Source organism: Brassica oleracea, chromosome C7 (genome assembly GCF_000695525.1).
Source record: "Brassica oleracea var. oleracea cultivar TO1000 chromosome C7, BOL, whole genome shotgun sequence".
NCBI classification, from domain to species: Eukaryota; Viridiplantae; Streptophyta; class Magnoliopsida; order Brassicales; family Brassicaceae; genus Brassica; species Brassica oleracea.
Window position 1 is genome coordinate 24,857,436 of NC_027754.1, and position 23,993 is coordinate 24,881,428.

The 23,993-nt window shown below is 35.4% G+C and overlaps 1 protein-coding gene across 1 annotated transcript; it reads right to left on the reverse strand.

The window, feature by feature from the left end:
* Positions 1–10,600: 10,600 nt before the first annotated feature.
* LOC106303982 lies at positions 10,601–11,232 on the reverse strand. The gene has a single exon (XM_013740346.1). The coding sequence runs from the start codon at positions 11,092–11,094 to the stop codon at positions 10,798–10,800; it is 297 nt and encodes a 98-aa protein (XP_013595800.1). The 5' UTR covers positions 11,095–11,232; the 3' UTR covers positions 10,601–10,797.
* Positions 11,233–23,993: the final 12,761 nt, after the last annotated feature.

Below are 23,993 nucleotides of genomic sequence, written 5' to 3' on the forward strand. Positions count from 1 at the left end.
GTAGTGATAGGGCTGTAGACAGCACCTACAGCAACTACCAATCACCCCCAAAACTTCTATTTGTTTTTGAAGTGAATTGTGAGAATGTAGGTATTGATGAAAAATGTAAATTTATGTATATGTTACATTAATTGTATTTGATGTGTAAATGCGTAGCTTTCTTGAAAATTTATGGATCTGGTTGATGTATTGTGGATATATTGTTTTAGAATATTTTATAAAATATTCGACACAAACATAAAAATAAATTAAAACATGAACATACTAGTTGTTCCAAGAACTTTTTGTGGCTTTATGTATGTTGATGGTGTGTGTTTGGTTTTATTTGATGTTAATAATTTTTTGTGGATATGTTGTTGTGGATTGTTTATGTGGATATGTTATTGTAGACGAAACACAATTAAAACTGGTAGATGGATTTTTATGGATGAATGTGTGTGAATATTCTATGGATGAATAGTTTTTGAACTGAGTGGTAGTTGGTGGGTATAGATGGTTTGTTGTGAATTTGTTGTTTTTGAATAAATTTCATGGATTTAAATAGTTTTGTAGAGTTATTGGTGTGTACACATTTTTGAATCTTAGTGCATATTGAAGATACCACTCATAATATGAAAATGTGTAATTTCAATAAATTCCAATCAAGTTCAAATCTGTTTTCATAAAGATTTAATATCAGATCAAATTAGTAAATCTAACATATACATTTATCGGTTTAAAATTAATATAATGATACAAATATTTTCATCTCTAAAAAGCAAGTCATTTATTTAAGTGATGTAAAATATTTTTACTTCGTTTATAAGTAATACATATATATAAAATAATTGATTTAAACTAATCTTTTCTGAATCTCAAATATTTCAATTCTGATAATAAATACTCTCTCCGTTCCTGAAAGTAAGATGTTTTAGATTTTTACTTGTTCCACAAAGATAGATTTTCTATATGTTTAAGGTATTTTTTTATACTTTTAAGAAACATTAAATGAAAATATTTGAATTGATAAAATTTTATTGGTGAAAAGTTATTGGAAAGTATGTAATAAAGTAAAAGAAAAACTATATTATAAACATTTATTGAATTCTTAATAAGCGTGAACACTTTAGAAAATCTTAATTTAAGGAACAGAGGGAGTACGTAGTAGAGATGTCCTAGCTCAATGTGAGATTATATCAGAGATTTTCTAATTCTATCATAAGAAGAAGGTTAAGAGAGAGACAAGACAAGCTTGAGTTAACATTACAAACCAAACTAATATCTCATAAGCTTCATCACTTACTCAGCAGAGATGTTTTCCATCCTCAGAGGTCAGACCCATTGTCTTGGAGGGTGTCTTGAATGTTGTTTTGACGATTATTTTATAGGTTGACCGAAGCGGATGTTGGAAGTGGAAAAACGCCTTTTTTGGATCTCTATCGATATTCTGGGACCGAAGCAACCGCATCTGAAGATTTAGATCTTATGCCAAAAGTTTTTTGAAGAATTGAACCGACCTGTTCTTAGTCGATCTTTTTTGCTTGTCCTTGGGAACCAATTTGTTTTTTAACTTCTTCCACAATCTGGTCTTTTTATGAGGTGAAACTTCATACGAAACTTTAGAAGACACATTAGGATCTCGTGCACCGGAGCCCCATATGAACTTTGCCTATATTTATGGCAACAAATTTATTTTTGGTGGCAAAAATTATGGCATCTTCATAGTAATTTTTTTTCTTTCACAACTTATTTCATTTGATTACGATATTAATATTCATTAGCAGTTACAATTTATTAACACGAAATATCTGTTCATTTAAATACATTTAAAATGCTTTTTAACGTTGAAATTCATTTAAGTCATAAAGATTTTTAAAATGCTTATGTACATATATATATTAACTATTAAAAATTCAAATAATTTTATGAATTACTTATAAAGCAATACAATTTTTATAAGATATCCATTATATATATAGATGATATAAATTAATATTATTAATATTGAATATTTTGGCATAAATTGTTTTTGGGTAATTACCAAAAACTGCACACTAATTTAAACTTTATGATGTTAGTATCATTTTATTATTGATGTAACACATGCTTTATTTTTTAAGTATAAGTGATGTTATGATAACATAACTTGTATCATTTGTTAATAAGTAATTCAAACTAGTATCACTTATTTTCCTGATACTATTTATGTGATGCAATTCATGTTTTTTCTGTACTGAATCCTCCTCTCAAGGGTAGTAAAATAAATATAGGATGCATTACATAAAAAGACATATTTTAGAGTTTGCTTTACGGTATAAAACACTTTAAAAAAAAGAGCATTTTTTCATGGATATTTGGAGAATATGACAAAAAATGCTCTGGTCGAAAAGAAACATGTTTTGATTAATAGTTTGGATATAAGTAGAAAATGACAAGAAAAAATGTTTTAGTAGACATTTAGTAGAGTTATAAAAGTTGTTTTATCGTTTTATGTGTTTTTTCATCAACCATCAGATGCCTCACTAAAAACTAATCTAATGATGTTCACTTGTTTTAATTAATTTGACAAGTAAAATGAAAAGTTGTTTTAAATGTGAGTTTTGTTCACGTGAGAAGTAAGATTAAACTTTTTTTTTTTGAAGGGAATTGTGAGAATGTAGGTATTGATAAAAAATGTAAATTTGTGTATATGTTATATTTGTATTTGACTGGTAAAAGCGTAAAAAGTTCTTGAAAATTTCTTGAAAATTCGACACAAATATAGAAATAAATTAAAACAGAAACATACCGGTTGTTCCAGGAAATTTTTTGTGGGTTTATGTAAGTTGATGGTGTGTGTTTGGTTTTATTTGATGTTGATAATTTTTTGTGGATCATTTATGTGGATATGTTATTGTAGATGAAACTCAATTGAAGCTGGTAGATGGATTTTTATGGATGAATGTGTGTGAATATGCTATAGATGAGTTGTTTTTGAACCGAGTGGTAGTTGGTGGATATAGATGGTTTGTGTGGATGTGTTGTTTTTGAAGAAATTTCATGGATGTAATTAATTTTGTATAATTATTGGTGTGTACATATTTTTGAAACTTAGAACATATTGTTCAATAATATTGTGAGTTTTGTTCAATAATTGAAGATACCACTCATAATATGAAAATGCGTAATTTCAATAAATTCTAAATAAGTTCAAATCCATTTTCATAAAGGTTTAATATCAGATTATATTAGTAAATTTAACATATATATGTATCGGTTTAAAATTAATATAATGATATAAATTATTTTCATCACCAAAAAGTTAGTCATTTATTTAAGTGATGTAAAATATGTATACTTCATTTATAAGTAATACAAATATATAAAATAATTGATTTAAGCTAAACTTTTCTGAATCTCAAATATCTCAATTCTGATAATAAATATGTAGTAGAGTTGTCCTTGCTAAATGTGAGATTACATCAGATATTTCTAATTCTATCATAAGAAGAAGGTAAAGAGAGAGACAAGACAAACTTGAGTTAACATTACAAACCAAACTACTATCTCATAAGCTTCATCACTTACTCAGCAGAGATGCTTTACTTGAGCTGCTTTCCATCTTCAGAGGTCAGACTGATTGTCTTGAAGGTTGTCTTGAATGTTTTTTTGAAGGTTGTCTTGGAGGTCGACCGAAGTGGATGTCAGAAGTGAAAAAATGACTCTTCTGGATTTCTATCGATTTTGGGACCGGATCAACCGCATCTGAAGATTTAGGTCTTATGCCAAAAGCTTTTTTGAAGAATTGAACCGACCTGCTTTTAATCGATCTTTTTTGCTTGTCCTTGGGAACCAATTTGTTTTTTTTTATCTTCTTCCACAATCCGGTCTTTCTAGGAGGTGAAACTTCATAGGAGACGCCAGAAGACACATTAGGAGAAACGTCAGCAGTGATTTCGTGCACCGGAGCCCCTTATGAACTTTGCTTATATTTATGGCAAAAATTTATTTTTGATGAAAAAAATTATGGCATTTTCATAGTAATTTTTTTTTCTTTCAGATAACTCATTTCTTTTGATACCGATATTAATATTCATTAGCAATTACCATTTACTAATACAAAATCTCCGTTCATTTAAATATATTTATAATGCTTTTTAACGTTGGAATTCATTTAAGTCATAAAGATTTTTAAAATGTTTATGTACATATATATATTAACTATTAAAAATTCAAATATTTTATGAATTACTTATAAAGCAATAATTTTTTTTAAAAGATATCCAATATATATATATGATATAAATTAATATTATTAATATTGAGTATTTTGGCATAAATTGTTTTTGGCTAATTACGACAAACTACACACTAATTTAAACTAAACGATGTTAGTATCATTTTATTATTGATGTAACACTTGCTTTTTTTTATTTAAATGATGTTAATTTTGTATCATTTCTATAAGTAATATTAACACAAATTTGTATATGAGAGCATTACATGTAGACATTCTTTGGGTTGGGTATATAACACTTTAAGGCACTTTATGCTGGTGGTGTAGTTTTGACCTTGTGTGTTGAGTTGAGATTCTCATCATACCCCTGTGAGCAATGATAATAGCGACCAAATTTATAAAAGGTAAATACCCCTGTTCGGGAACGCGCTAGGCGCTAGTCGGGCGGTCGGGTTGGGCCTATCGCCTAAAGAGAAAATCGGGGATTAATCGGAAATTATGCGGGGTGGAATTTTTAGATGGTTTACTATGTTATAAAACATGTTAATCTTTAATTGTGTAAAACATTAATACATTTTCATGTTTAAGATTGTATAAAACACACAAATAGAATATATAAACTTAATATAGTGTAATTTTCATCAAAATTATGAATATAAATGATATTTATAAAATTTTAGATCAAATAAAAAATAAAAATATTATTAAAAATAAAAAAAATAAAAAAAATAAAAAAAAAAAAAAATAAAAAATAATAATAATAATAATAAAAAAATAGATTAGGCGGCCGCCTAGGCGGCTAGGCGGTCATTTAGGCGGTCTAGGCGGAAAAAATCAGGGCGGAAGAGTGACGCGTAGCGCCTAGGCAGCTGTCTAGGCGGCTAGGCGGCCGATTTTTAGAACAGGGGTAAATACTAGTTAGACTTCTCTTGTTGCAATTAATTGGTAACTTTATTGAATGGTGGACTTTTATAACAACCGTTGGATTAAAGATAAGAAAGAAAAATCTGAAGGCAGAGGTTATGAAGTGTTATGTCTTTCCTTTTACTTGTGTTCGAACACACACTTTGTTCTGGATAAGGTGTGGTCAAGAAATTAATGGTTGGCGAAATAATTTTGTATGCAGGTTAGGTGTGGTCAAGAGAAGTAGTGATGTGGACAGAGTTAGATGTGCTGTGGAAAATAAAAAAAGGTGTGACCACCACTTCCATAACCATTTTCATAAGCTTCTCCGCCGCCACTTCCTCTATCGCCACCTCCTCCACACCTCTGGTTTATGGTCTACTTCCATTTCTGGGTCTTCTTTCTTCACTCATTCCATAAACACCATCACCATAAAACCACCTCCACCTTTAGCAACACCTCCATACACATCTTTACCTTGTGTTATCACTTTCGTCAGTTCTATTTCCGTAACCATGACCTCCACCACCATAAGATGATTCTCCACCATCTCCGTTACCACTTCCATCTCTGTCTCAACAATCGCAATTCGTCGCAAGTGTATAATCGATTGAAAAGGAAGAAACTTTATCAGATTAAGGTTTGTAAAAGAGTAAAGTGATTTTCGGTAAAAAAAAATAGAAAATAAATTATGTTTTTAGATCTGAGTTTTAAAGCGTAATATAAATGAAAAATAATTTAGTTAACTTGTGTTTTTAGTTGTTTTAGTTAGAGGGTATAAGAGACATTTTATGAGATAAAGTACTCCACATGGTAGAAGTATGTCTGAGTGTAAATGGAAAGTGTAAAAGTATGTCTGAATGTAAAATTTTCTTTGTATATGTATCAGTTATTTAAATGATGTAAAATCATATTTTGTATCATTTTTGTATCAGTTCATTGGAATGATTCTAATTAAATAAATAAAATAAAATTTAGTATAAATGATGTTATAATAACATAACTTGTATCATTTGTTAATAAGTAATTCAAACTAATATCACTTATTTTTCTGATACTATTTATGGGATGCAATTCATGTTTTTTTGTAGTGAATCCTCTCAAGGGTTCCAAAATGAATAAAGAGTGCATTACATAGAAAGACATATTTTAGAGTTTGCTTTAGAGTATAAAACACTTTCAAGAGGAGAGCACTTTTTCATGGATATGTGGAGAATATGCCAAGAAATGCTCTAGTAGAAAAAATGGTTTGATTAATAGTTTGGATATAAGAAGAAAATGACCAGAAAAAATGTTTTAGTAGACATTTAATAGAGTTGTAAAAGTTGTTTTATTATTTTACGTGTTTTTTGATCAACCATCAGATACCTGACTAAAAACTAATCCAATGATGTTTACTTATTTTAATTAATTTGACAAGTAAAATGGAAACTTGTTTTAACTGTGAGTTATGTTTACGTGAGAAGTAAGATTAAACTTCTTTTTTTTTTAGTGAATTGTGAAAATGTAGGCATTGATGAAAAATGAAAATTTGTGTATATCTTATATTTGCATTTTACTTGTAAATGCGTATAAATTTCTTGAAAATTTATGGATGTGGTTGATGTATTGTGGATATATTGTTTTAGAATATTTTATAAAATATTCGAGATAAACATAGAAATAAATTAAAACAGGAACATACCAGTCGTTCCATGAACTTTTTTGTGGGTTTATGTAAGTTGATGGTGTGTGTTTGGTTTTATTTGATGTTGATAATAATTTGTGGATATGTTGTTTTAGATCGTTTATGTGGATATGTTATTGTAGATGAAACTCAATTAAAACTGGTAGATGGATTTTTACGGGTGAATGTGTGTGAATATTCTATGGATGAGTTATTTTTGAACCGAGTTGTAGTTGGTGGATATAGATGGTTTGTTGTAGATGTGTTGTTTTTGAAGAAATTTCATGGATGTAAATAGTTTTGTAGAATTATTGGTGTGTACACATTTTTGAAGCTTAGAGCATATTGAAGATACCACTCATAATATGAAAATGTGTTATTTTAATAAATTCTAAACAAGTTCAAATCTATTTTCACAAATGTTTAATATCAGATCAAATTAGTAAATCTAATGTATACATGTATCGGTTTAAAATTAATATAATGATTCTGTCTCAAAATCAATAAAAAATGTATTAAAGTGTAAATAAGGAAGAAAGAAAAACGTAAAACCAATCATCAATTTAAATGGAAGTATTTGGGAAGAAACAACTTGCAAGTCGGTCACCGACACTACAAAAAAGAATGAAGTTAAATCATTTAAATTGAATCACAAAACTAAATAATTTTGTTTTAAATAACTTATTTACAGATGAGAAAAAAATAAATATCTAACATCAATTAAAATAAATGATGTTATATAAATTTATTTAGCATCAGTTAAACAAAGTGATATAATTGGTATCACTTTAACCTAAATGATATTAATATATACATATATATATATATATACATATATATATATATCAATTAAAAAACTGATATAATGATTTTTTAAGGTAACATCACTTATTAAATTGATATAATATCTACATTAATATGAAATTGATGCTAACAAAAAATTCCTGACTAGATTTTCTTTTGACAACAGTTTAATTAAAATGATGTCATTTCATTTTAATTTGCATTACTTAAAACTTACTAAACTTGAAAAATCAGCTTAAATTATAAAGAAACGTGATGCATTTGAGATTTTGTGGGTTTAACATTTTTTTCTTATGAATTTACTTTAATTAAATGGTGGGCTCGTGTCTAATCCTGGGTTGGTAGCTTTGTGTCTTGAATATTGAAAAAAACTAAATCTTCATTGAATATTTAAAAGAAGCAGAGATATAGCTTCGTGTCTAATCCTGGGTTGGATTTCACAATGAAGTTTTTTTTTTGTTACGCTTTACAAGTCTGTTTTTACTCACTCTGGCAAGAGAGGAACTCACAAAAGCATGGGAAAACTTCAATTACTGCAGGCACTCTGATCAGAAGCATTAACAAGATGATTTGAAACCGCTTAAGTACACTGATGGCTACCCGAGAAAGAAAATATGAGGGAATGCTTCGGTTTTGGTTTCATAGAAGATAATTGAAGTAGGTTCTCAATTATCATTTAAATACAGATGCACTTGATGTGAACTTGTGAAGGAAGATTTTTTGATGAATGCAATTTAAGATTCATTCAAAAACAAAAGCAACCACCAAATTAAATCCACACATAATATTAAACCAAACCTTAATATTGAATCTTCGGATTCTATGGGCTCTATGACTTGGTAAGTTATAGGCATCTTGATTGTAGACAGACGACAAGTGCTAATATTTTCTTTGAATTTTGCAGTGCGGAACCCATATAGTGACTCATGTCCGGCACATCTTTTAGAAGATGTGCCAAAGGATCATAGACAATGGAATCGATTCTTGGCTTGGAATTAGTGTGGAAAGGATTAGAGAAAGTCAACCTCGTATAATGGGTGTGGACTGGTCTTACGATATCCATGGTCCAGACGCCGGAAGGGAAGGTTCTGGTTCGAATAAGAAAAAGAGGGCAGAGACGGAACAGTCGGAGGACGTCCTTCCGGATTACTCGGAAACCTTTGCTGAGGACGTCGTCCCTGCTGCTGGTAGACCCTCGATGATTACGGCAACACTTGATCGGGCGAAACTAGTACAATCCTCTGTTGGGGGAGGGGGGGGGGTTTGATGGTTGGCCAGCTCGTGAAGAGGAAGAAGAAGTCCTTGAAACGAAGAGAGAGAGAAATCCGCCGAAGAGGCTACGAGAGTTATCGCAGAAGATTCGATCCTGAGGGCTGGAGGAGATATAGGAGATGATCATGTGAGTGCTTCTCTGAACGGTAGCCGTCCGAGGTTACCAACCGATAACCTGATCTCTGAGGATCCGCCCACGAAACGAGCGAAGAGGCCTCCGGTGTTTCTGGCCCCTTTCTGCTCATATTACTTCTTCTACATTATAGAAATCTGCTTTGACCAGGTCGGAATAAAATTAAGGAAGACTTCTCGAGAAGTTTTCCGCCTAGTTAATACTAAATGTTTAATTCTTTACTTTCAATTGCAGAACAAACTTACGCAGAATTTTTTGCCAGATTTCAGAGATTTCATGTGACCGTAAGAAAACTTCTCCAAAAGTTCCTTATCAAATTTTTGTCTCCAGAAATTTTCTTTACGAAAAAATCAAATTTCTATAAAACTTTGGTCAAGTGCAAAACTAAGTTTCTTATTAGAAAAGACTTGTGTAGAACTATTGTTTTTTTTGTTACAAATAAAAGTTAGTAGTCTTCTAAAATAGTCCTCTATGAAAAACACACAAAATAGTCAATTGCAAAACGAATCTATGCATTGACCAAAAGATTATGAAAGTTACCCATTCGTTCTTGAACAAAAAACATGAATTTGAGTAACTTCAATAAGCTTATAAATTTTGAATTGAAAAGGTTGAAATTTTAGAATGAAACGAGAGAAAAAAGTGAAAAATAAATTATTTGTGTGTAAGAAATGAATATATGAAGATATAGATGTCGATTTTAGGTATATTTATAGCTAAAAACTGGTTGTTCATGGTTTGGTGTATTGATCGATGATAATGACAATGTTGTAAATAAAAGAGAAATATGATGCTGATAAAATAAAACAATCATTTTCGGAAAAATAGTATTTTTGTGAATAACTTAAATTCATGGCGTGAATTGGACAAATATTTTTTTCTTAAAGAAAATACAAATTACTTTGAGTATTGCATTTGACTTCAAAACTTCAAATTTTAGGTCATTTCTGTAAAACCCAAAATCAAGCGTTTAAAATTTGTTATTTTTTTTATCTCGGTTCATTCAGTTTTTTTTTTCAGTTTATCCAATTTATTCTGTTCATTTAGTTGTTATGTACCAAACCAATCGGTTTTCTGATTTCAAACCAAAGAAAAACTTCCATAAATTTTAAAGATACCGACCGGTTTATGGATATTAGCTGAAAACCAAAAATTTCTGTTGGTCCGTTCAGTTTGCTTTGGTTCCTGCCGATTGCCCAACTCTAATATAAAGTTTGACGCACATGCTTCCTTCCAGAGTTGCAAGTAATCCTCCATTAACAAGTACAACTGAGATGTAACAGATCGCATGTAGTTGTGAATTTCTGCTAGTTATGTAGGCTTTGGAAAGTTTATTCTAATGTTTGTATGAATTTGCGCACTCTATTAAGTAGATGAAGACAAAGTGAAGCTGTTTTGCTTTCTTAACATAGCATTCAATCATCTTAACTAACGATCACGAACTTAAAAAAAAACTATTTTATAATAGGCTATTAGCTTGATTATTTTAGTTTGTATAAGAACAATAATAAAATGCAAAGTGATAGTTCGTGAGCATAATCTTACAAATCATCATATGCAAAGAAGTTAAGTTTCTAAATCTTTAGATAAACCCATCGTGTAAGTTCTGAGGATAATGAGCCACCAATAATGACAACTTCATAATTTTGAATCAAATAAGACCATATAAATCGTGGTTCTTAACTATGTTTTAATACATATGAACAGACAAGAATCCGGATTCAAGTAATTCCTATTTTCTCTTTCTGTGAAACAGAAGTACATATAATCAACTTACAATACAGACAGAGACAGAAGAAGAAGAAAATATACAAATCTGTGGAATTAGAAAGGGCGATTCGGTGGCTGAACCGTGATCCGAACCGGTAAAGGTGTACCGGTTCCAGTACCACCGCAATTGCTACACGCCGCACGACCCGAGCCAGAACACCTACGACACCCAACATCTCCATCAGACCATCGAGTGCAGAAGCACGTGACTCTTCCTGTACCGTTGCAGGTCGGACAACGAGGGAACGGACCACCGGCCATAGGCTTTTGGTCAAGAACCGATTTGACTAAAACCGCACCGGCTAAGACGCTAAGACCTGTGGCTAGCTGGGTGATGACGATTGGACCCATTTTGTGTTGAAGCGAAAGGTTGCGAATTTTTGGGGATAACGCGGAAGTAGAATCGTGAAGAAATTGTAGAAGAGAGACGTCCAAGAGAAAGATTTTGTTTTTTTCTTTTCAATTTTTCCTACAAAAGTGTGGTCTTATTTGATTTGATTTTGTTTCGGTTTATTCTGTATTTTTTAAGTAAACAAAATGAAATTAAAATTCTGCGGTGAGGAATGGTTGAGAGATTGAACACGTGGGCTAGCTAGGGCTTAGTTCTCTTGTGAGGAGATGAATTAGCCACCCATAGGTTTTGAGATTATTCCAGTCTTGGATTTGGGTCTCCGTTGGGCCGTGTAAAGTAAATACCTTCTACACCCTTCAGTTTTATTGAAGAGAAATCTATTAAAGAGAAATCTATTGAAAATGTGAAGTAGTGAAATCTGAAATTTTAGGTCACCACATTTATGACCGTCCAGCCAACTTCGGCCAAGTCAAGCAGGTCGTGGCTATAGTCAGCTCTTGACGAGATAAGTAGATATAAAAAAGTCCGAGAGACTATCCGATAAAAATCTCAAGACAGCTTCCACGCATAGATCTCGAAAGCAGTACATACGCTTGCTGATCTCCGTTTAAACAACTATCATTACCTCACTAGAATCACACATGAGTCGAATGAACTGGGGGCTAACTACTGGATTCAAAATCCATACCATCCAGATCAACATCAAATACTATTTCGGCATAGTGAGATGTCGTGGAAAGAACCGAGCCAAAAATGTTGACATAATAAATTCGCATATATTATTTCAAACCTATGATGATATGTGAAGTATGAAAGTTGTACGAAAAAATTGCTATCATATAATCTTCCCATAAAACTTAATGAAATAGTTTTCGTGCAGCCAAGAGTCATACAAGATATATTTTACAAATAAATGGACAAAATACGTAGTTACAAAAGAGTTTCTCATAAACAAATTTTTACATAACAATCTTCATAAACAAATAAAAAAAATTTACAAAATAATCTTTCCAAAACAAAACTTCAAAAAAAGTTTATGGAACCATCTTAGTAAAACAAAGCTAAACCAAGTTTTACAAAATAATCTCAATAAAACCAAAAAACTTGACGATGTTTTACCAAATGATCTTTGTAAAACAAAATTCCACCACATTTTATCTTTGTAAAAGAAAATCGTAAGACAGCTTTCACGATAACTCTCGAAAGCACTACATAGGTTGCTGATCCGCTTAACAAACTATCATTACCTCGCTAGAATCACACATGAGTCGAATGAACTGGGGGCCAACTACTGGGGTCATAACCCATACCCATCAAGATCAACGACAACAACTATTTCAGCACAGTGAAATGTAATGAAATATATCATGAAAAGAACCGAGCCAAAAATATTGAGATAATAAATCCGCATCTGTTGTTCCAAAACTAATTATGATAAGAGAAGTATGAAAGTTGTACAAAAAAGGCTTTCACATAAGAAAGATTTACACTATGAGTCACTTTTCTAGTTTTTTATTACAGTGTAGGTCACTTTGTTCTTATAACACACTTTTTTTCTGACCAAGTCCACTTGTATTCACTAACTTGGTTTGTTTTTAGTTGATTTTAGGCGAGATGTTACCACAACCATTGATCTATTACTGTGATCCAATGGTTCAGATTTAACCCACTATTTTTCATAGATTTCTTTTCTTTTTTATTCAAATATTTATCAGATCTTTTCTGCAGTGAAAATCTTCGGCTCTCTTGCGCCTCTCTCATATCTTACATTCTAGATATCAAATTGAAAAAGTTTTAACCTGTGTGTGAGAGAGCTTAATTGCAGAGAATAATTTCGAGCTTGCATAAATCTAAAATTGGAAACGAAATCGCTACTAACCGGGGAATCTCGTCGTCTCCGGTGAAAACCATTCCCCATGTGTTTCTAACAGATGCGAGGAGAAGATGAAGGTGAGAATAATCTCGTCAGATAGCTTCGCTGTCTTGGGTCGGTTCGCTCCCAGTTCATTCCCGGTGCGAGTTGAGACGGCAAAGCTCAGAGAAGACATATGGAATTAAAAATATATGAAAAATATATTTTACAAATATATGAAAAATAAATGGCCAAAGAGTTAAAGAAAGAGTCTCTCATAAAAAATAAAAAAATTTACAAAACAATCTTTCCAAAATTTATGGAATAATCTTTTTTTTTTTTTGGGTGTAAATTTATGGAATAATCTTCGTAAAACAAAGCTAAACAAAAATTTATAATATAATCTCAGTAAGACCAAACTTGACGATGATTTACGAACGATCTTCATAAAATAAAATTATACAACATTTTATCAAAATATTTCCAGGAAACCAAACACAATCATACGAAATGATCTCAATGATCCATAATTATCGAGAGGGACCAACGAGCTTCCCGAAGCTCTTCTCCTCTCTCACACTTTATCCTTCATATCTCTCCTCACTCATTTTACACTACAAAAAACATGCCAGTTGCAAGGGAAATTTTTGCAAGTGAATAAATGGCTTGCACATTTGTAACGGATCTGCGAGCACTTTGCGACAGAAAATAATTTCCTTGCAAATCACTCGCAAATTTACGAGAAAATGTTTTCCTCGCTAATCTGCGAGTGATTTACTAAGAAAATCTGAAAACTCACGCAATTCCTCACAAATTTGTGACGGAGCACTTCATCGCAAATTCGTTACAATTTTGCGACGGTATTACGAAGCATTTGCGTGTCATTGCCGGTTCATTTCAATTCAGTCGAAAATAAGCGAATAAGTTGGTAATACACGTTTTTCCTCTGTATACCTAATTTTTGCTAGGGATAAATTTTCTCGCAACTTGATAAAGCGTCGCAAATCCTTTGCAAATTTCCTCACAAATCCCTTGCAAATCCTTCGCAAATCCCTTGATTTTTTTTTTTCAAAATGCCTATAAATAGTGTACGTGAGTAGAGGCCGTAACATTGAAAAAGAAAAGAAAAAACGAAGAAAAAAAGTTGAGAGAAAAAATGTCTCCTGAACATGAAATATATGCGTTATGGGCATGGATGTACAATCATAAAGAACACCGGTGAAGTGACGAAAGAGTATCAGGCTGAACTACATGGATTTTTACAACATACAAGTAACCTACCATTAGCTAGGGAACATGGTAAAATATTATGTCTCTGTAAAAAATGCAAGAAGGAGCCATATTTAAAAATACATACTGTGAAAAGACATCTATATAATAGAGGATTTAGACCAAACTACTACATATGAATTTATCATGTGGGTATATAGGTGCATCAAGTAGTAGTACGGGTCAAGATTTGAGCAACAGGGAAATTGATATCATGATATAGTTACATATGCATTTCATGAAGCTGCTATTCTTGATAGTAGTAGGGAAGAACCAAACATAGACGCAAAACGGTTTTATAATATGTTAGACGCTGCCAAAGAAGCCATCTACGAAGAATGTAGAGAAGGGCTTTCTAGATTATCACTATCATCTAGGATGATGACAATTAGAAGTGATCATAATTTAAATGATAAGTGCATGAATTCGTGCGCTCGACTGATTAAAGAGTATTTACCATAGGTAATCGTGTTGCTGAAAATTTCTATGAAATTCACAGGTTAGTTGCGGGTCTTTGTCTCCCATCTGAAATGATTGATGTATACATTGACAGCTACATGATTTTCTGGAAAGCCAAGATATTAAGAAACCACAAAGGAATCATGTGACGTACCAACGTATGTGGTATTTACCGATCACATATAGATTGAAGCGTTTATATCACTCGGAAAGGACGGCCGCGTTAATGAGATGGCATGCCCAATATTCAGTAAAATATGGCGAGGTTACACATCCCTAAGATGCTAGGGCATGTATGGATTTAGTTCATTTGGTATGTCTGAAAGGCAATACTCTTTATGGCCTGTCATCTTGATGCCATACAATCTCCTTCCGGAGATGTGCATGCAAAGAGAATTTTTGTTCTTGAGTATTCTAGTGCCTGGTCTAAAACATCCAAAGCGATCGCTTGATGTATTTTTGCAACCTTTGATCCATGAGCTGAAACTGTTTTGGCATTGTGGCGTGCTGACGTGGGATTACTCGCAGTAGCAGAACTCCAATATGCGTGCAGTGGTTATGTGGACCATTAGTGACTTCCCCGTATATAGAACATTATCAGGGTGGACAATGCATGGAATATTGTAATGTATATATTGTATGGATAGGTCACATGCCTTCCAGCTTAAAATGGGAAGAAGTCATGTTGGTTTGATTGTCACTGTAGGTTTCTTCCGCTGCATCATACATATTGTAAGAACAAGATTTTTTTAGGAAAAACAAAGTAGTGCATGTTTCTCTCGGGACTCTCTCTCATTTCTAACCTCTGCTCGCCGGATCTCTCCCAGTCACCGCATCTCTCTCCCGCTCTCACCTTGCCGCGACCTGGCCCTTTCTCCTCCCCGTATCTCTCTCGGCCGTTGCCTCTTTCAAGCTCACTCTCCTCTCCCTTTTGCATCCCGCCGGATCTCTCTCCTCACGCTCACTCTCATAGCTGCCGACGTTACTCTCGCCAGACTTCTGCCGTCATTCTCGCCGGACAACCGCCATCACTCTCTTGGACCATGATGTGATCATTGGAAGCATCAAATTATATTCAACAATAAACATGTCATGGTTATATAATATATCAATATGACGCTAATTAAGAGACCGTATACCATGCGGAAGCAGGAGACCAGCCGAAGCGTCATTCGTGCCAAACCTTTCAACTTCGGTCAAATCATCATTTTTGGTCAATTCAAAGTCTTTGGTCAAGTCTTCCTTGTTTTTATAAGTTGCTAATTTCTATGTTTGACTAGTGTTTTTTATTTCAATTTTTTGTATGCCTTGTATATTATATAAAGGCGGTTTGATCAATGAAATAAAATAAGAGTTTAGTGAATATTTTTGGAAATCTGTGAGAGAGATTCTCATGTTTGTTCCTTCGAGAACTTTTTTGATCTTTGGTGGATTCTGAGATCAAACCGGCTTATCAAGTGAATTTCATCCTCATTTGTGGTGCCATTCTACCAAGCAAAGGGTATTCATTTGGTGTTTAAACAGTTCAGTTGTTGAGTTTCATATACTCATCATTGGTTATGCATCAGATTCTATCCGAAGGTTCCACCGCCTTGTTTCTTTGAAGATCGTCTTAAGTGTAGTATTGCGTGTTGGGTTTAATATACTCATGGGGCTTACTTCACGATCTTTCGGAAGTCAAGGATGATCCATCACCAACCTTCGAGTGCTGATTCTCGGGAGAGATTTCTATCAATTGGTATCAGATCACACTTGAAAGTTCGGTATTCATTTTTGTCATCCACCATTCTCACCTTTCCATCTTTTGAAAAAAAAATCTGGTGTTCTGCATTCTACAGTTCCTCCTGATTGTTTGAAAAGTTGTGTTCATTCTTTCTTTGGAGAGCAAGATTTGAGGACAAATATTTTTTTTTTTAAGAAGGGGAGGATGATGTGATCATGGGAAGCATCAAATTCTAGTCAACAATAAACATGTCATGGTCATATAATATATCAATCTAACGGTAATTCAGAGACTGTTGACCATGCGGAAGCACAAGACCAGCCGAAGAGTCATTTGTTCCAAACTTTCCAACTTCGATCAAGTCATCATTTTTGGTCAATTCAAAGTCTTTGGTCAAGTCTTCCTTGTTTTTATAAGTTGCTAAGTTATATGTTTGACTAGTGTTTTGTATTCCAACCTTTTGTATGTCTTGCCTATTATATAAATGCTATTTGATCAATGAAATAAAATAAGAGTTAAGAGAATATTTTTGGAAACCTGTGAGAGAGCTTCTCATGTTTGTTCCTTAGGGAAATTTTTCGATCTTTGGTGGATTCCGAGATGAAACCGGCTTATCAAGTGAATTTCATCCTCATTTGTGGTGCCATTCTACCAACCAAAGGGTGTTCATTTGGTGTTTAAACAGTTCAGGTGTTGAGTTTCATTTACTCCTCATTGGTTCTGCATCAGATTTCATCCGAAGGTTCCACCGCCTTTTTTCTTTGAAAATCGTCTAAAGTGTAGTATTGCGTGTTGGGTTTAATATACTCAGAGTGCTTGCTCCACGATCTTTCAGAAGTCAAGGATTATCCATCACCAAACTTCGAGTGCCGATTCTCGGGATAGATTTCTATCAGACCGCCTCTGTCGCACTACAAAGGTTTAAGTTTAGCTTTAAATTATAGATTTCTATCAGACCGCCTCTATCAGACCATTGAAATGATTTTGGCTATTCCTGGATTGGCTATTCCTGGACATGATCGTCTTCTTAACATCCATCCAGACCCCCCCCCCCAAATACTCTTTGGTAAGTTTTTTAATTGTAATTAATTTTGCTAATTGTAATTAATTGCAATTTATTTTCATCATTTTGTTTACAATCTAATTGTTACTTTTTCTAATTTTCTGTGTTAGCTTTGATGAGGACAGGAGAGTAGCTTCATCGGTCCGTCAAATCTTTGAAAGAGATTTCAAAGAACTGCATGCTAATTGGAAGCAAACCCCTAACTATGTCGTGATGCTCGGATTCAAGCATCGCCATTGTGCTCATCCTCGCCGCCTCTGTCTCGTTACGGAAGAGATCGAGTAACAATGGCGATTTCTAATGTTTTGCAACACAAGCCCCCAACCTTTGCATATTCTCGAGTTGGCCCCAATATTTCCATGTGTACAAATAGCTTCATGAATCGGTCCCAGACTTTCAGATTCTACATTTCAGCCCTTAAAGAATTTCTCGAATGGTCCTCAGAGTCTTAGATGTTTTCAATGTTACAATTCAAGTTACAATATTAAGATAATTAGTGTATATTACCGGCTAAATATTACCAAAAAGTCAAGTAAAATCTTAACCGACTATTTGACAAATTACATAATTAATTAGTATATATTACCGGCTAACTATAACAATCCCAATACTCAAGCTTTTCTCCATCCTCCAACTCCAAGAATTCTTCTAACTCCAAGAGATCTTCCATGGTAATCTCTTTGTCTTTATCTAGGCTAGGATAACTGCTTGATACATATGTGCTCCAAGTGTCGAAGTCAGCAATGTCCTGAGTACAACTCGATCTTTCAGGGATTTCAATAGGTGTCTATCAGCAACAGGAATTTCTGTCGATCGATGCTGAGATGGTGATGTCGATCGATTCTGAGGGCGTACCGTCGATCGATGCTGAGGTCGTACTGTTGGTTGACGTTGAGGTCGTATCGTTGATCAGTGTTGAGGTCGTACTGTGGATCAATGTTGAGGTTGGATCACCAGTACGAGCTTCGTCTACTCTGCTCGGGATTCCAGATCCATGTTGTTTATCACCCTCTGCCATAATGTAGTCAACCAGGTGTCTCGAAATCTGATATTCCATCTTTATCTGCCAACTCTCAACGATCATGTCCCACTTATCATTTTTCTCACTTTCTCGAGTTGCTATAACATCATCAAGAAATTTGTTGAGGAAGACTCTTTCAATGTCCTCCCAGCTAGTTAGAGATCCTGGCTGCAGTGGACTAAACCAGCTAAATGAATCCCCAGAGAGAGAGTATGGGAAGATCTTTCAGAGCATGTGGTATTCAGACACTTCATACTGCTCGCTCCTTGAACCTAGATCCTCAAGTTCTTCGATGTGGTTTCTGGGATCTTCATGGGGGAGACCCTGAAAGGAGTCCTGACCTACCCCATCATACCATTCGCGGGTCAACTCAAAGTCATTCATTTCAGCAACATCAATTACATCAAGCATTACAACTCCTTGTACAATAATCAATTGTCCTGCGTGGTTGCGAGTGCGACCTTCTTCGTCTCATAACATCTCATTCTCATCAACCTTAAGAATGACCACTTCGACCCTCTCTGTCTCTTCGCAAGGGGTGTCGATCGACGCTTGCTGAATAGTGTCGGTCGTCATCAGATGAACAGTGCCAGAATGAATAGTACCAAGATGAACAGTGTCGTTTGATACAGGATGGACAGTGTCATTCGATATGGGATGAATAGTGTCATTCGACACATGATGAACAGTGTCGTTTGGTGCTTGGTTCACGCTGTCGAACGCTTCTGCTTGGAGGGTGTCAATCCATACCTCCCTCATAGACTTACAGATCGTGTGTGAATCAGTAGGCTCCTTCTTTGAAGAACCCAAAAAGTCTTCTCTTCATAGTTGTTTCTGGTACTAAGATGTATGTACTTAAAACAAAAGATTTTTTTTTATGTTAATAAACTAATTTAGAAAAACCTAGACTAAGTCAAACTAATTGAGTCTAATGGCGATCCAATGCTCTCTGGAAACATCGCCAAATTTGATATCACTCAAATTATCCTCAGGAGTTACTTTACTCTCTCAAATAAGAGGTTCAGTTGTAGTACTTAGGGATCAAATCCACAAGGATCGTAGACACACAATAAACTAAATCAATCGCGATTAAGCTAGGTAATAGATTATAATGTAGTAAATAAAGTATAACAAGGTGAACAAGGTAGTTGTTCAGTTGATTGTAAATCAAGAGTTTGTTTGTGATGAAAGGATGGTTGATAGACTTAGGGTTTCATGCAATCAAGATTATAGTGATATAGAATACTTAAATTGTCAATCCTAGAACTCAAATTCTAATGTAAAGATATCCAGTTTCCGCATGCGAGTCTTATGTTTTGACTAAGTCCAATATCTCAGCTTCCATTTGTTGATACGGATCGAAGATCGATTGATGCTATGAGATTAGCGTCAATCGATGTTTTCTTAGGCAAGTTTTAGCGAGTTGATTGATAGGTTCACTAGTCTTAACTAAATCAGCTATCGCTTGTTACTAGCAATCCAAGCTCATCAAGGGAATCTATTCCAGTGCAGAACCTACCATCGTAGTTGTCCATAATCCTAAGTTCTGGGTTCTAGCTAGCTACTCTAGAACACAAGCATTACAAGCAATTCTTTGAAGGATATCTATCAACTTAAGGATTATATATTTTAGGGTAATCCCTCAATACCATAATGAATTCCTAAACCTAGCAGGTGGATCTATTCAAGCATGATAGTTGTCACAGAATACCATAGATGAATAGATGAATATGATAAATAATAAAGCAAGTGGAGTTCCAAGAAGACTCTGAAGGAGTTCCTCTATTCTCTCCTAATATAAACTAAGAACAATTAATAATAGAAAGCATAGCCGTCAACAATGACTTAAAAACTCATAAATAAGGTTTTATGCCGTCTTGGGGCATTCTGGTAATTTGTGGTTGCATTTGGGCCTTAGTCGTCTTCAAATATACTCGGCCCGCGTTCTGGCATCACCGTCTGTAACACCCCCGAACCGTTTTAGTCATAGGTCGAACCACCGGCCAACAATCAAACAAGAACATGACCGACGGCCAGACCGTCTACCGAGGTTCGGGAGCGCTACATGACGGGTTAACGGGCAATCCACCCAAAGTCACAAAAAGTGCAATTTGTAACTAGGCCACTCCGCCCACTAACACGTCCCGTCAAACAAAAGGCTAAGGCTTCTCAACCCGTACCCCAACCTGACGTTGTGTTAGCTCGGGCAAGCTAATATCAGAACAAAAAGGCATTTGCACAAAACATTCGCTTTATTTATTTTTTATATTGTATGGTTCGAAACACACAACATAATATACAAGTGGTGGCAAGCCAAGAAAGCGAAAGTACATATTTATAGTCTGAAACGCTTTAACCAAAAAGATGCAAATCTACACCAGCCAGCCTAGCTTCCCGCGACCTTTACAAGCTTGTTACTGGTCACCTGAAACAACAACGAGTGAAGAGTGAGTACTCTAGCATTACTCAGCGAGTTACAATCCCCAACTAACAAATACAACCCCTCGCTATCCCACCCCAAACAATCTAAAGCGAGCAGTTCACCTAATAGCCCAATTCAATAACATAAGCAATATCAGAAATACGTAGCGGTAAACGATAGCAAGATAACTAGCATTATGCTAATTACTAGCTAATATACAAACTCAAACTCGACTTAACCCAGGGTTTAACAACCCAAAACACGATATAATATATATAACAAACTCGGGCCCTAGTGACGTTATGTTTCTCCTTCACTATCGGCAATATCCTATCTTCCTACCACAAAGGCCAGAAGAAGGAACTTCAACCGATGGCCCAAAGTCATTCGGGTCACCGCGTGACAGCCCACATACCTTCGGGTCACTGCCACATTACACCGTCGTGTAATCACTCAGCCATAGGCCATGACCCCGTCTATCTGAGTCTTCCCGATCCTGCAAATAAGGGGGTTCCTTGAACCCGCCGGGTACGAGGTCTGAAGGAACACTAACTCACCCCAATATGCCTAGCATTGTGGGTTACACAAATGCTATCGGCCAATATATGATTAATACTAAACCCGGTAAAAATAACACAAGGTTCCTAGTATTAATCTCCACACAATCAACACATTTCACCTCAAACATGCCTAGCATTGTGAGTTACACAAATGTTATATGGCCAATATATGATTAATACTAAACCCGGTAAAAATAACACAAGGTTCATAATATTAATCGCAAATTAACACAATCAATCATATTCCAGAATCTAGCATAAAGACTAATTCCAGAATACCTAACTATCCACAACCTAGCGATATCATCTAAGCATTCCACATTCGCTAACTAACCAATCAACCTAACCATTAGCATGCTACTACGGTTCTCAACCAATAACAAGCATGCCATCAACTCAATCAACATAACCTCAATTACTAACTAGTCAAACCGTTACTCAGATAGATCCGGCCTCCTGCCAGGATCCAACTTCCAAGTAACGGTATCCTGCATGAAAATAACTCAGCAATCAATTGATTATAACTCACAGTTTTTGGTTGACTGTGGCCTTGACCCCAAACCTGACTTCTGCGATCCGAACCCTTTCTCGACCTTCTCAAGTAGACCCACGTCTAGACTGGTCTTCAACTGGTCTCCACTATAACTGATCTCTCTTTACTTGAACAGAACCTTCTCCAGGTGCTGACTCAAAATCGGCAGAGTAATTGTTCTCGAAAACTGCCTAAATCGCTCGAAAACTATCTAAACTCGATATTTCTTTCTTTGCTTTCTCTCTCACGTTTTGAACTGGCTTTGATGTGTTCTGTATGTGTTCAAATGAGAGGGGGTGGTGGGCTATTTATAGGATTCAGCAACCAATCAGAAACAAGCCGTGTGGCAGCCCGTGTGTCGCTTCGCATGGCTCCGGACGCATGCGCGGTGACACCTAGTGCTCCACATGGCTGGTTGCATGACCTGCTCACATGAAAAGTGACACCACGCCCTCTACCTGTCTGGATGCATGGCCTGGCTCCATGCAAGAAGTCACCATGTCCTCCACATGTCTGGCCGCATGGCCTGGTCGCATGCATCACAAATCTTCGTGCTTGGCCGATCCACCTCGTGCTCCACATGTCTACTTGCATATACAGGTTTCATGTACTGCAACACCTCATGCTTTCCTTGACACACATACTCCCAGGAGCTTGCCACCACGTCCTGAACACACACACATTTAGCCACCTCAAGCTTCTCGGTCAATTGTCCGATATCGGCCTTCCGGTGAATTTTTGTCCCGCGAACAATCCCAAATATTTTTCGACGAACGTTCTGATGATCTGAGTATTTTTAATAAACTCCACTTGGACTCGATCTTAAGGGAAAATATATCCCGAGCTTCCGGCTTCTTTGAAAAATTCCATAATACCGAAATTTAAGGTTTTTCGCCCAATTTCCGGTCTTCCTGTTGTGCTTCCAAAAGTGTCATGCTTCAAACGTCCTTTGAATCAATCTACCACATTGTGTAACCATTGTCTAGTGGCATACTTTACTCATGGTTCAGACAAGAACAATCTGATCGTCCGCGACTCGACCACCCAAAAGATACTCGACCTTTTTATTTTTTTAAATGGGTTTCTACATTCCCCCCCCCCCCCTTAACAGAATTCGTCCTCGAATTCTGAGGGTCTGAGGGGCATCCTTTTTCCATCATAACATCCTCTCGGAAGAACTCTCGGTGATCGGTTTTAAATCGCGCCTCATCCTCCCAAGTAATATGAATCCTGTTTTGTCTTCCCCAAAATACTTGCACTTGAGCAATCTCACGGTTCTTTAGCTTCCGAATGCGCCGTTCTCCTAATCTGATTGGTCCTTCCGGATACGTAATGTTTGTCCTCAACTCCTCTAGTCTCTCGGGTTCAACAACACTTGGATCCCGTATATGTTTCCGAAGCATGGAAACATTGAATACATGATGTAGATGCATATCCTCTGGCAGATCCAAACGGTAAGCTACCTCACCAACTTTTCCGATGATCTTGTACGGGCCAATGAACCTGACCGCAAGTTTCCCGAGCTTGCCAAATATGTCCTTCCCTTTCTATGCAGTAACCTTCAAATAGACCCAATCTCCTATCTCAAAAGTTACCTCTCTTCTTGACTGGTCTGCGTGCTTCTTCTGATGGTCCTGAGCCTTCTTCATGTTGGTCTGAATCGTCTCCAGCTTAATCATGGTCTCCTGAACGATAGGTGACCAAAACATTCTTCTTTCGCCTACTTCCGTCCAGCACATAGGCGTTTTGCATGGCCTTCCGTATAACGCTTCATAAGGTGACATCCCTATGCTCGAATGATGACTGTTGTTATATGAGAACTCGACCAACGGTAAATGCTTCTCCCAAGTTCCTGCCCAATCGAGAATACACATCCGAAGCATGTCCTCGATGGTCCGAATGGTTCTCTCCGTTTGACAATCTGTTTCGGGATGGAATGCCGTACTTCTGAATAGTTTAGTTCCCAAGGCTTCTTGCAGTGCTTCCCAAAATGATGC